Source organism: Anomalospiza imberbis, chromosome 2 (assembly GCF_031753505.1).
Source record: "Anomalospiza imberbis isolate Cuckoo-Finch-1a 21T00152 chromosome 2, ASM3175350v1, whole genome shotgun sequence".
Classification (NCBI taxonomy): Eukaryota; Metazoa; Chordata; class Aves; order Passeriformes; family Viduidae; genus Anomalospiza; species Anomalospiza imberbis.
In genome coordinates this window covers 24,000,392-24,015,847 of record NC_089682.1, presented here as the reverse complement: position 1 = coordinate 24,015,847, position 15,456 = coordinate 24,000,392, and the positions used below count along the sequence as shown (strand labels likewise).

The 15,456-nt window shown below is 36.3% G+C and overlaps 1 protein-coding gene across 8 annotated transcripts in view; it reads right to left on the bottom strand.

Moving 5' to 3' along the window:
- Nucleotides 1-15,456, bottom strand: part of MYO16 (myosin XVI) — a 366,678-nt gene that overhangs the window by 201,198 nt on the left and 150,024 nt on the right. For all 8 annotated transcript variants that reach the window (XM_068180129.1, XM_068180127.1, XM_068180124.1 and 5 more), the window contains one exon: nt 3,175-3,299. In XM_068180129.1, coding sequence (XP_068036230.1) covers nt 3,175-3,299 — 125 coding nt within the window. The remainder of the gene's footprint in view (nt 1-3,174; nt 3,300-15,456) is intronic.

Here is a 15,456-nt window from a genome sequence, read left to right as displayed (position 1 = left end):
GTAGCATAACTTGCTGCTAAAACAGGGATAACTCCAAAGGTAGCTGTGTTTGCTCAGGGCTTGTCATTCTCAGTAGCAAATACTGTAAGAGTGATAAAGTATGAAAACTGTAATGACAAGAAAAGAAAAAAAGAAATTAAAAAATATCTTTATTAATGGCTGATTTGAGAAGCTGGACATTATCTTTTGCAATATATTATTATTTAAGGCTCTGTATATGTCTGGCATTTATATCAGCAATCAATTCCACTATATGTTATTTATGCGATGAGATTTTTTTAATATAAAAAACCCTTACAGCTATGTGTAGTTTTATTTAAAACAAATAGGAAATATGCAAAATAAATATTAAAAAATATAATACCAAACATGTCTTGTGAACAGAGAAAAAGGGAAAGACATAATAGGGCAATAAAAATATTTTCTCTCATAATAATCAAATAGAAGAATAAAATGCAATAAGGAATCCTATATCAGGGAAAAAACGTAATTTGCAGGTTTTGATGAAAATTGTTTCTTATATATGGTGAATATCTGTTGAGGCATGTATTTCATATGAAGAGATTGATCCAGGTTATGGTTTAGTGGTCTTTACTTTCTCATAGTCCTCTGCTGTGATTTCAATCATTCCCTTCACTTTTAGGGACAAGGGGGACAAGGCCTAAATTTGGAATTTGGCAAAATATAACTGATCATCCCCAGTCAGAAGAACTTAATACTCACTGGTCAGTAAGAATAGTGCATAGGAATATTGCAGAAGCTGAAAAGTCAGACTGTAGTTGGTCTCTATACCTCCAAACTGCACAGCCCAACTGCATGACTTTTTATCCTCAAAGCACTGTTAGCAGAAGATATTCTTTTTCTGGTGATTGAAATGGATATATAATGGCAATAAAAAGGTCTTGCAATAAACCTGCTACTACAACTATGGAGTTCCAAAGTCACTGTAAGAATAGGAGACACTAAAATGAGAGTTCAGGATATAATTTCCCTTACCTGCTATTTATGGTTCAGCTGCACATGCAGAGCATGCACAAAGTTTTCACTATGAACGTGACTGATGCAGAGGGAAGGAATACAGTCAACTCATCCAAAATCTTCCCCTGGAAAGGGTGCAAAACTCTCCTGGGGGCAGAACTTTGATTCTGCATGCTATGATTTCCAATGTAGAAAACCCTCAAATTTTTCCTGTAATTTGACATAGCTTCATGGTGAAGGGAGGGTGTGTTTTAACAGAAGAAACTACATTTTCTATTCAGACATCAACTTGACAAGTGCTATTTTCAAGTAGTGAAAAAGATCCTAAGAAATATTTTATGGCTGGAATCTTTTAAAGAAAAACTATTATAGGAGAATACAGCAGAAAAAAAAAAATCTGTGTTTGTTGGTATTGCATGTGCACAAATGTAGGTGTTATGAGTCAATGAGAATGTGTGTATTTATATATTTAAAACAATAATTTCTTGCTTGATTCATCTTAACTTACACATGGATTTAGATATAAATATATATATATATATATATGCATATATATATATCCTGTCAAGAGAAAACAAAATTGAATTGAGATTTAAAACAGAGATACTTGTCTTTTTTGTACAGATAGATGTAGAGGAACAAAACACTATTCAGAATGCTTTGATGTCCATACAACTATTACAGACTGGCTGACTCAACACCCATGAATAAAGAGATAATTGTTTAACAAATACCGTATTTTCTACCAGTTTGTCAAACAAAAGTTTCACATAATAGAAATCTCAAAGAAAAGCAAAATTACCTACTTTTTGTCTATTTCTTGAAAAAATCAGATTTCAGCATAAAAATTGTTCATGCAAAAAGTATCCCTTTTGTCAACATTCTGCTAAGAAAATAGCAAAAACCCAAAAGTATCTACAATGTTCTTCTCCCAGTATTGCAGTTCTGTCAAACATCTTTCAGAAATGTATTTCAACTATTCCAGCTAACTATAGGAAAATTTTTATACAGTAAGATTTATTTAAGTCCATAACTCAGACAATTCTGACTAAAATAGCAATAGAATTAAAGTACAATAGCTATGTGATTTACCAGCTTAGATAAAAGAAGGTAAATTAATGCTTTTATTAAATAAACTAAAACTTGTGCTGTTTCTTCCCACCCCTTCTCTGCTGTCCTCCAGTTTTTAAATACAGTTAACTGCCTTGGGGTTGTCACCCCAAAAGTCACAGCGTTCAGTTTCTATAGGCAGCCAGTGGCTGGATTCAATCTAGGTACTGATCACTATAGAGAGTTAGGGGCTGGATTCAATCCAGGTACTGAGGCTGATCACATTTTCAGTTATAGCCTAAACACTCCACAGGTATTAAAATATGGAATAATTTAGCATATTGATTCAGTATCAGGCAGTGTTAACTCAATGTAAATGCAGAAATGATAGCAATAATTATTAGGACTCTAATTATATTTGTGCACTATTTGCAGAAAAAACCCAAGGTACTTTTCAAAATGTATTCAATATATTAATGCTGCTGATTTACCATTTATTGATTGAATGATTGATTGATTGATTGATAATGGTGTTGAAGATTTTATATGCAAAGGGAACATTCCACAGACATGCTATGGAAATTCACATGAAATTAGAATTATTTGACAGCTGAAGAAATTGAAGTCCTGACAAAAAAAATGGATAGAAGATCTATTTGCAGAAAAAAAAGTATAATAAAACCCAGTGACTATAAATAACATGCAAATTTGTGAGTAGGAGTGCTTTTCCATGTATATGGTGAATGCTTCAATGCACTGAATCAAGATTGGATTGCTACAGGAAACAGTGTTTTAGTAGGGCTCAGCTAGAGGATATGAGCCAAAACCAGGGATCATTGAGTGAAGTTTCAGGCCCTCTCTCACACAAAATGTCAGAGACCAACATGTATCTTCTGCAGCTTTAAACTATGGCTTTAATATTTTTGCTATCAAATTTTATGTTGCATATTTGTTGGCCAGGAGAAAAAAAGTCATCAAGATGTTGCACTACTCTATTTTAAAATCTATATTATGCATGGAATTGACATACATCTGTTTTCAAAACACCAGGTAGGACCAAAACCTTCCTAAGAGAATTGCCTTGCAAACATGCTGAACTTGTTGCACCACATATTCCCAGGGTGATGATTACATGTTGCCACTCACCAGGGTAACTCCTTCATCATTCTTTTGATTCACGCTCCCTCCACTCGAGATGAGCTGTCGGACGTCTGTAAGCATTGTCATAGCTCTCTGAATCTTCATTTGGCGTAAGGAATTCAGCTCTACACCTGGAAAAAGAAAAGGTTAAAACCTTCTGCTATTTTATTCATCAATAAAGAGCAGATATATGATTATGTGTTCTGGGTTTTTAAAAGCTTAATCAACATTTAAATAGAATTTAGTATATATTTTTGAGTGTTTACTTACCTACAGTTTCCAGAAAGTCTATTCCTATATTTATCAGTGGATACATAGATGATTTAAGTCAGTGAGCAATATCCAATAAACCACCCTGGTCGCCTACTGACTGCAAGAGCAGTTGCAGGTAAAGCAGCTGAAATATTATGAAACTCACTGGGAGTGTGAAATAGTTGTGATTGGGAAAAAAAATAAAAAATTAAAGGAAGCCACTCAAGTGTTTGGGACTTACTTAATTTTTTTTGTTGTTGTTGCATTCTTTCAACCCTGCAAATACATCACAGTATCCAGACCAGTCCCTCAAATTTGGTGGGTGAACTGCCTGAGAGATTGTGAAGTCAAGCAAATGACATTAAAACTCAACACTTTTTGATGTGCCTGGGTTATTTTTTAACTGGGGTTAGCTCCAGCGGAGCCAAAACCATTTCAAAGTCCCATGAACCAAGAGGAAATGTGGTGTGGCAGTAGGAACAAATAGGAGGGGATGAGAGGAATGAAGAGTATGGGATTGCTTGTGTCAGCATTGCTACTGAAACAATTGTCAAAGAACAGTATTAAAAAGAAGATAAACAAGGCAGTTTATAACCAAAAGAAAGCATAGTCTCCAGTCTGAAGAGGTTTAAAATAAGAACCACGATACAACAAAAGTACAAAAAGGTTAAATTAGCAACTGCCGGTGGCTTGATTGGAATAAATAACCAAAACTACTGGGAGCTTCATTCTTCTGCTTCTAGTTCCATGATATTATTTAAATGCATATATAGAAAATGAAATTTGAGTATAAAAATTCTATTCTGGCCATGACATAGCAAAAAATCATATGAAGAAATGATTTTTGGTTTCTCTTCTACATTTGTCACTGAGTTGAAAAATGACAAACTATAAATTAATTTAATTAATATGTATTTAACAATGTTTTACCTTCAACAGTTCTTGAAGTTCTTTACATTACCAAAACAATTGAAGCATGTTTAAGGGTAAATCATTTTTTGAGTTTCTTATTTTTAATCTGCCCAGTATAAATGGGTACACATTTATACCTTTGTATAAGTGGGTGCACATGTAGCTCATCAAAGAATTCAATTTTTTTCCCAACATGCCACTGTACATACTGCTTTATGTTCTGTTGCCTGCAACACTTGTAAGAGTTTCAGCTGTGAAGTGAAATGTTCAGTGTGAGCACTGTCTTCCTATTCTCTTTTTAGACCTGTCACCTAAATGATACTAAGGAACACCAAATGTAAAACACAAATACAAATATGAGATGGATAAAATTATGCTTTTTGCATCTGGATCCACCCTGTAATCATTCATGTGAATGTAATTTAGAGAAACACATATATATATCTACATATATCTGCATGTATTTATACATATATGTGTGTATATATATATATGGTACTGATCCATTAAATCAGACAATGTCCCCAAAGGAGAATGTGTTTAACATCCTACTACCTGAAAGTTGCTGGACCAGAACACAGTGCCAATTTCACATAATGTTCTCAGTGTGTCCTAATAATCAATGTTTTTTTTCAGAACTAAAGCTTTTATGCCTTCATCACATTTCAAAATAATGATTTGAAACTGCCTGATGACATTTACAGACTACCAATGCCGCATGATGTCAATTCAATCTTTTTTTCCTTTCTGTTTCTATCCATTTCCTGCTTTTTGCAATAGTAAATTAATGGCTTAACACTCTTGCCCAGTGACAGAACTCTCCCAGATACCTAAGAGCAACACATCCAAAATGAATTTATCATCTTCAGTGTTGACTTTACATTTTAGATACTCAGTCTTGAAGAATGAGCAGACAAAATTTAACTTCACTGGTCCAAATGAAGTTTTTTCTAATGTTCTCAGGTAAGGAAGATTAAAGTTTAAAAAAAGATGAAGGATTTTATATCTGATGAAGGCAGACATGTTTAAGTATGGCTAACAGAACTTATGTCAATTTTTTCTTTCTCTGGATATGTCTGGTAAACAGTTAGAACAAGTTTTGGGTTTCAAGTAGAGAGGAAATGTGTGGAAATTAATTTACTACCTCTTTGTCTGAGAATACCTCAAACACTCAAAACTGAAAACTAAGTTCACAATCCACAAATTAGAAATACAGTTTCTGATTTTCCCAAGAAGAAAAAATGAAAAATGAAAAAAACCCTGAGAGTGAAACAGTTATTATGAGTTTGTTTCCTTCATAATTTTTAACATAAATTACAGTAATGCCTACATGTTGAGGGCAGAGGCCAGCTGAGTCCACTCAGCCTTTTCTAGCAATTTACTACTGACTTACACCCAGCATAGTCAGAGAATTAACCTATCAGTACATTGTTATATTAACAGTGAAATATTGATCCTTACTCCCTGTAAATTGCCTTTTATAGAACCTTGGTGTGACTTATCTGGGGCCACAAAAAACCTAGCCATTGAAAGATTTACTCTGTTCATGTTTAAGAGGAAATCAAGAAAAGCATTCAGTTGCATTAATTTCTGCTAATAATTATTATCTATCATAAATGTAATGCAGCCATGAGCTCAGAGGAAACATATAAACCATGCCACAGAGCAACAAAAGTCACAGTCTGTGTGAATCTGAAACCTATTCAAGACAGCTTTACTGGCTTCAACTAATAGTTGCATAAATGAATGATACATATTTCATTAAACAAACAGAAGTAAATCAGCATGGCAAGAGAGGTACCAAAGTGACATGGTTCCACAGACTTCAATTTTAAATATCCAGAGAAGGTTTGAAAATGATACAGAAACAATAGAGGTTCCCTTTCTTTACCTTTACAAAAAATATATTGAAAACATGCACAAATAATCTAAGTTTCAGTCTTAGAAGCATAGTTTTGAATTCCAAGGACTCAGGAACTATTAGGCTTCAAGCAAAGATTTCTCTGGTGGGGAGCTGAGAAGTAGATTTATCGAGCATGCACATGTATCATTCTCTGAGACTCAACCAAGGAGACCTTGTCAATAAGTGCTTTCCTTTAATCAAGTTCATAATTCTGGGGAGTTCGCTCTCCCTCCCCAGAGTGTAATACTTTCCAGGAATTTAGATGAAACAAAGAAATGCTACTCATACAGTAACTCTCTGAATCAAAGAGTGACCTTCATGTTGCTTTTCAAAGGGGAAATGTGGTTTAGATATTCAGCTGAAATGGATGACAGCCAGCATGAATAAAAAGAGGAAGAAAAACACATTGGCATCTACTATGGGAACGTATTACTATTTCAAAAACTGGAAAGTAAAAAAAAGAAAAAAAGGGAAAAAAAAGGCATATGATGCAAAGACCATTCCAAATACCCTGAATACCCTGTAAAATCAGAAAAGCTACATGGCCATGAATTCTGCAGGAGATAAGATGGAGAATAAACAGTTAAAACGTCAGTGACCCTACAGGGCACACATTTGGTGATGAGTATCAGCACTGATGTCAGGCAGGAGCATAACCTAAAAGCTACAAAATAAATTACCTCTCACTGTTTAAGAAAAACACCTGACAAGGCCATTCCATGTGCTTTGGCTGTCTCACCTTCTCTGGCATATGGTTTAGAACTGTCAACCAAAAGGAATTGAAAAACCTCAGATAAATAATGAAAAAGTAACTTTCCAAAAGTTTCAGTGATAAATGCAAGACAAACAGAACTGAGGGTTGCTATTAAACACATTTTCCTCACAAATGTCCAGTACAAAGAAATGTGCAAGGGGAACACCCGTTCCTGGGACCAGGACAAAGGAAAACCTGAAGCATTCTGGCAAACACCCATTGCACACACGCCCAGCAGCCACTCTTGCTGTAGCATGCAGGAGGTCTCATTCTCCAATGGGCTTAACATTCTTAAGGAGAGGTATCAACAACAGCATCGAGAGGTACTGACAACAGCATCTTGTCTTGCAAACAGAAATGTATATTGAAAACTTGCGATGGCTTTGAGAAGCCCATCTCTCTTCTCATACTTGAGTTTTCTCTCACTCTTGTCTATATATCTGCCCTTCCTGCAAAGAGCTGCAGATACATCAAGGCTCTTCATCCCATGTATGATAAGCCTCTCTTACCCTTCTATAATTCAGGGGATACCACAGTTTAGAATTTGTATTTTTCTTCTGTGTGGCACAGAATAGGATAGGCATGTTAAAAATAATAAATCACAGTACAATTCTATAAATAGTAATTTTAATTCTTTGAAATATCTGGATGTATCTATTATTTTATTTGCTTAATGTTTTAGAAAGACTTTTCTGGCTGCTTACTAGATATCTTTGTAAAAAGCATTATTTTTGTGAGATTACATTGTTCAATAGCCCTTGTGCATACCACTTGGCATTATGTGAATCTGATTTTCAAAGGTCAGCATATAAACTGATACGTGCCAGCAACATTTACTATGTGAGAAGGGAAACCAATATTTTCAGATTCTGCAAAAGAATGTATACTTGTAAAACTGCTGAGGCCTATAACTCTAACTCACTGCAGCAGTACTGAGTGTTGCTGGTGGGTTTTGCCTGTTTGCCTTTAAAGATATCATTACGTATGTTTAGTGCAGCATCTTTATTTTCATAGACTGGCTTGGGTTGGAAGAAGCCTTAAAGACCATATAGTTCAATCACCGTGCTATGGGCAGAGACACCTTTCACTAGGCCACGTTGCTCAGAGTCCCATTTAACCTGGCCTTGAGCACTCCCATGGATGGGGCATCCACTTTGCCAAGCTTCTCTTGGCAACCTGTTCTGTGCCTCACCATCCTCACAGTAAGGAATTTCTCCCTCACATCTAATCTAAACCTACTCTCTTTCAGTTTAAAACTATTGTTGCTGTCCTGTCACTACATGCCCATGTAAACAGTCTGTGTCCACCTTTCCTATAAGCTCCCCTCAGGTACTGGAAGGCTGCAACTAGGTCACGGCAAACCCTCCTCTTTTCCAGGCTGAACAAGTACAATTCTCTCAGGATTCTCTCACAATTCTCTCCTCATAGGAGAGATTCTCTATCCCTCTAATTATCTTGGTGGCCTCCTCTGTACTCATTTCAACAGCTACATATCCTTCCTGTGCTGGGGACCCAAGATGCTGCTGGATGCAGCACTGCAGGTGGGGTCTCAACAGAGTGGAGTAGTGGGGAAGAACCACCTCCCTTGACCTGCTACCCACACTGCTTTGGATGCACTCCAAGGCACAGTTGGCTTCCTGAGCTGATTAGGTTTATCTGTTTCTAGTCTGAAAATGCTATCAGAAGTGAAGTTCCCACCTCCTCCTCATGTAGATATCAGAGTGACAATTCTCCCACTCTAGTAAACATGCTTTTAGTCCTCTCTCTTCTACAATAAGGACATTGATGATCCTTTCAGCTAAAATTAGTTAAGTGAACTGTCTCTTAACTTGCCTGAAAACAAAAATAATTTTTGTAATTTATTTCAAAAAGCTGGCACAAAAGGCTTTATATTAATGCATTCATTTGTGGATATATATTAAATGTTTATTGTTTTATTTGTTATATTAATACTTGAACACAGAAGCAAAATAATTATATCACTGTCTCTGGCTACTTGTGGTAAATATCATGTCTGAAATGAGATCATCACAGATGGTATTTCTACACTACAGATTTTACGGCAAGGTTTTAATATGTTATAGTTAACTTTTTTTGTGAGAGAGCAGTAAAAGCAGGCTACCCAAAACATGCAAGGGAGGCAGGAGCTGTCAGGCCAGGCAGGTCACCATCCTTGCTGACCAGGGCACAGTCCCACAATGCCCAAAAAAAAAATTAAGCAGGTCTGGTGATGGGAATCAGGGATAACAGAAATTCTCAGATTGCCAGAAAAGCCTCTAGTGACAAATCCAGGTAAATCAGATGAAGCAAGGAGTCAAGTCAGTGGTCCAGGTTTGGGGTCAGCAAGAATCATGGCTGAGCACAGGATTGCCTCAAGCAAGGACTTGAGACTAAATGTGGCTCCAGAGACAAAGGATAGGTGAGAAATCATGACAATCTTGCTCCCATCTTTGCTTCTCAGCTTAGCTCCTTCCCATCCGACAGCTCCCAGGTCACAATGCCACCACAGCTGGCCTTGAGCTCAGGCAGCCAAGCCCCTGGGAGTAGGGGTGGAGGAGAGGTCACAGGGCCTGTGGATGCACTGTGGGCACTGACAATTTCTTCCATCTTGATTAAGGTTATAGTTTTAGGAATTCTATGAAAAAGTGATAATACGGTTCTGATGGTAATGAAATAAATTATTTCTTGATAAGTTATTTAAAAGGATACTGAAAGGACATCCCCAGTTTCTGATGTTCTTCACAACCTTTTTCAAATCTTAGCAAAGCCTGTTTTCCTTCTAGCATCTGTTAGAAAACTAGATCATAAACTACTGGCTATAATTTTAAATGTTCATTTCAGTGTCAAAAGTCTGCACAGTGAATTTAGAGGTTTTCCCCTTGACAGAAACTTATGGGAAACATGCTGGAAGCACAAAAATATTAAGAAGAATCTAAGACTTCAAAGCCCCCCAAGAACTATAAAAAATTAAAAATTAAGGTAGCTCGTTCACACTTATATTAGAAAACACAAAGGCCAAAGGAAAATGAACATTCTCAACTATGACATTTTCCAATGAGTCACATTTTCCATATGCTTCATTTTTTGAAAGGACCTACTGAAACATTTCATTTATTCCTTTGTTTTCACTGGCAACACTAACACCTAACTCCTACCATCAATTAATCAGGCTCTCTTCAGAAAATAAATATTTTTGTGTGTGATAATCATAAGGGTAGGTAGTTCCCAATCAACAAGAATCAAAGGGAAAAAACTTAGAGCCACCCTGAGGCTGTTTTGTTTTGATTGCCCATTTTTCTGTCAACCTACTGCATCAATATTGTTGAAAGAAAATTTGTAAGCATAAATCAAAATCAGGGTGCATATGGTTCTAAGCCAGAAAATATATTAGGGAATTTAGTTTTAGCCGAAGCTTGCTGATCTTTAGTGCTGACAATCTGTATGTGTTGGCATTTTAGTCAGTTCTTATTGCAGCATATTAGCAATAATTCCTTAATGTCTGTGAAATACTTTGAAATATTAAAGTCTAGACCAGTATTTATCTGAAATAATACTGATTTATATCCCTTTATTTTCTTGGCTGTACTGAAGAAACTCTAAGGGTTTTTGTCCCCTCATTGGATTACTAGATCTGTTTAAGGGTTTCTGTACTACAACCTCAATACTAAAACATTTTGGTGTATACATTCATTCTTTTTAACCAAAAACAAATAATCCAAATGAAAAATACACACAACTAGGATCTTCATTTTGATCTTATTCTCACAACAAGGACCAGAGTATTGAGAAACACACAGGGAGATGTACTGTCTAGGTGTTGGCAGTTATGGGGCTGAAGGGATGGGTTGTGTGGAGAGAGGCAGGGGCTGTCCTATCAGCTCTAGCAGACCCTCAGCAGGACACAGCTGAGCCTGGCAACCAAGTGTGACCTGTGGCAAAGCAGATTGACACTTCTAAAGGAGCTCCATACCTGAAGTAAAAACCTAGCATGGAGCAGAGGAAAAGTGTGAAGAAGAAAAGGGGCAGAGAGGGAGACTGCCATGTACCAACTCCCCCACTTCCATGTGCTGCTTGTGATGGTAGAAGAGTTTGGAGTGAAGAAGTGAAGTCTGAAAAGTGTTGTTCTAATTTTTGTCTGTCTGTTTCTCACTACCTGAGCCTATTCCAGTTGACAAATTCCACCAAGTTGAATCTGATTAGCCTGTGAGAGTAACTTGGTAATTGCTGGCAATTGCTGGTAAGCAATCTTGCTGTCCTTGTCAGGAAAGGAATGGGCAAGCAGCTTTGTGGGAGTTTTTAGTGCAACCACACCAGATTTTATTGATAACTTCAAATTAACTTAAAGTTTAAATAAAAAAATATTTTTAGGTATATCTTCCTATCACATTCTAGATTACTGTAAAGTGTCAGGTTTGCAGTAAATTTTTCCTTAATTCTTGCCCACTACTTTTCTACATTAGATTTTTCTGCATGTCATACGTCTCATATGTTGTTAACTGTTGGCTTCAGGGAAATTCTCTTTATTGTAGTGATTGACACGTTTCTGGCTATTTCTGGCTAATGTTAAAAGCTGTCTTCTGTGTAGGATTCTGTATTAAGATTTAGCTTTTTTTTTTTTTTTTTTTTTTTAATTCTACCTACTGCTGCAAGGCAGAAAAATAAATTTATTTATTCTATTTTGCAGCTGAAGAGTAAGGCTTAATTCCCTAGCTAGTAAGAATTTTACAAACAATGGTCTATATTTGCAAAATCTGCACAATATTTTAACTGATTTAAACCATAAAAAGCCACCTAAAAAGATAGGGCTTGCACATGATTTTTGCTCTATATGCAGTTTTCTGACACCTGAATATGATCCTTTTAATATTCAGGGAACAAAACATACCCATTATTCCCCCAGCTTGGAATACCATAATAGATTTTGCTTAAGTGCATGAAATCTCTGTTACCATCAAAGGTCAATAACCTTTAACCAGCTATTTTAAATTCATTTGCCCCCACAGAAAGTGAATAGTACTGTGTAAAATACTTTGCAGAAAAGCAATACCCATTTTTTCTCCTGTACCTTTGTCTCAGTAGAAGAAGGAATACCACCCGTACCTTTGAGTAAATATGTTATTTAAATATAGTCAATCTTCAAAAATATAAAATCACAACAGATGGTTTTCTTTTGCTTAAGTAATTATCTGCTACTGCGTGAAACTCTCACTACACAATAGAAAATAAAGCCATTAAATTTGCATTGAGATCTGTGTGATATGTAGACAGTTCTTTAAAAATAAAATGTCCAAATATTCTTTTCTCAGATTCAACAAGGCTGATGTTCTCAGAGTGCACAGTTATCCTACTGAAAACTGAAGCCTGATACCTTTGTGGACAAAAGAGAATATTTTTTTGGAAATTAATTACAGTGAATGTGTCACCTCCTATGACTTGGAAAATACAGAACCAAGAACTATCTGTCAGTCATTTTTAGTTCATAACTGAGTCATGCAATCCACTATACAACTAAATACCAAGTAATGAACAAAAATGTTGCATTCCTCAAAGTATTAAATATTTAAAACAGACTAATGGAAAAGGAGGAAACAAGGATCGTATACCATGATCAGAGTTTCACTGACACAGTTCTACAATAGAACATTCTGCCTCCAAAACCAGAGAATACACTGGCAGTCATTTAATGTTTGATTGTTTTAAAATGCCATTAATTACTCAAAATATTTGCCTTAAAATATAAAGCTGTTATTAACCAAAACAAAGGCTATGGAAGGTGCTGGGTGGGCTTTCTTGATGAATTCAATTATCACTCAGGTTTAGAATAAAGCAGAACAAATAGTGGAAAAACTATCACCTTTTTACATTATGTCCTAGGGTGACTTTATGATGCTGGTATCCCTAATTGTCTGTTCTGTTTATGCTGGATATTAAGTTCTGCACCTTAAGACTGGTTCCAAGAAAGGAGTGGGGGGAGAAGAAGCATGGAGTTTGTTATCAGAAACTGCACTTGTGCACCCACATCTTTGTCCTGGACTGTGTTGCCTGCAGTAGGCAGTGGAAGAGAACTCTTCTTGCTCTTAGTTTTTAGCTAGCTGAGGCAGAGAAGTTCCCTGGACTGTGGTTTCTCTTTTTCTTGGAACTGATCGGCCCTGCTCGACTGAAAACCTAGAAAAACTCTGGGAGCTCACACATGTGGCGCACCGGGGCCCAGGACATGGAATTTTCCAGCACAGAAGGGACTGATAAGAGACTGAGTGAGCTGAGCTATACCCCATGACAAGGACTTTCTGAATTTGCCATCTCTTCAGAACAGCGAGAGGTTTTATTGTTTAATATTACTCATTTTATATGCTTCTGAATACTTTGCTTGTTAAATAAACAGCTTTTTTCCATTTTTCTCCAAGGAAATCTTTTCCCAAACCAGATGGGGGAGGGGCCGTTTGAATCTGCTTTCTAGAAGGACCCCTTGAGAAGTTTTCTCCCAAATTTACCCTAAACCAGGACACATTATTATTTTCATTTCACCTCTGAAGGGAGACACTTTCTGAAAGTAGACAGTGAATGGATATGAAGCTGAAGGTGTAAGAGGTAACAAAGAAAATTTGAAATAAAAACAAAATGAAAAGGAATTACATAAAGATGGGTTAGCACTGGAATTGGAGCCTAGAGAGAAGTAGAATCTACAGTCCCACCTTGCCTACTCTCAGTTTGCCTTGCCTCAGCAGATGTTGAAATGCTTAAATAAGTCATGACTTTCTTTTCATAGCAAAACAGGAACACCAGTAACATTGAAAACCAATGACATCTTGGCACAGAGCAAATTTAACAGCTTTTACTGGTATTTTCCTTGTAGCTCGTCAAATTAATAACCCTTCTGTTTTCTGCAGTCAGCATTTCCTAGAATTGCACTGTTGGTGATAGGAGTATGGACTACTGAATAGGCACCTACACACAGACCTGTAAATTTAAATATCCTAAAAGCCATCCTACCCAGCAGACTTCTACGTCCCAGCTGGCCATTCTGGTCTCCCTCCATAGCACATGGAATGAAGCCGGCAGTTCAGATCCTAATTCATGTGCCTCATTACAGATGCCTAGTTTCAAAGCATCTCTTCTGTTCTAAGAAGGGTTTGCTATAGAGTGGTTACCAGACATGAGATTTAGAGAAATCAATCCAAATAGAGTCCTTGAGCTCATGAGCCCACTAGGCTTCTGAATGCCCCTTGGACATAATCTAATATGATACAGTTAAGCTGTTTCACATACTTTCCTTAACATAAAGCAGGTTACTGTATTTTCCCTTCCATCCTCAATTAGAGATCTCTTAAATGAAGCTTACAATATGCTAGACTTATTACTGAACAGAAACAATGCTCTTAATATACAGAGGATGTGTACTTCGAATTGTGTTTTCTTAGGTAACTGAAGCCTGCTAATTTCTTTCTTCAGTCAATAATTACTTTCAGTATACAATGTAACATCACTTATATAATATAACAGCAGAGAAAGCTAATTTCTGTACAGGAAGAGAGAATATTTTAATGAAATAGTAATAATTTCATTAGACTTCAGTAATAAAATCTCCACAAAACAGCCTCATATGTTATATTCCATAACAGTAAAGTATATATGGAAGCTTTCTGGTAGTTGCTAGATTATTACAATATGTTGTACTTGTGGTACTCCTGTTGCCCTAACAGATCATTTACAAGCAGAACTCAAAGAACTAACTCTAGTTTTAAAATACATAAACCATTAAAGGCATGCAAGGCTATTGTTATCACTTATGACTCCAGGCCTTCCGCAGAGTAAATTAAGTTACTTCAAACAATGAAGAGTAGTTCAGTCACTAAGATCTGTAGTGAAATTAAACAGATACAGTGAACTACCACAATAGTAAAATGTGTAAGAAGTTATATACACACTAGACTTCTGAGAACTCTAATGTTTCCAATTAACAATGTTTTCTGTGGCTTCAAAGCTACTTGTTCCAATCTTACTTTGTTTCATCAAAGTAAATTGATAGCTTCTGATTTTCTCATTAGCTAAGCTATAAGGCATTTAATTTTACTTTTCTCCCTGATCTCTGCAATTAGAGACAATGATTAGAGTATAGTCTATTCTACACACAAATCTCTTCTTAATATTGTATCTCTTCTTAATATGCACAACTGAATGGAGAATTGAAACATGAAAATGAAATGAAAACATTTTAGGAATGCAGGGAAGTTCAGAGAATAGGGAAATATTCCTTATACATTGTATTTAAAGGCTGAGACTATGGGTGGGTGTTTCTTAACACTACAGGCCGAAGATGGTATTTATTACAGGATCAGCTAATTTTGTATAAAGAGGCTTAGTCCTGACATTGCTCTGTGTTGAGGTATTCATCTGCAGGTGTGCATAGGGATTGCTGTGACGAGGAATACTTCACCAAAACAATCCACAGAGAAACACTGAGGCTGGG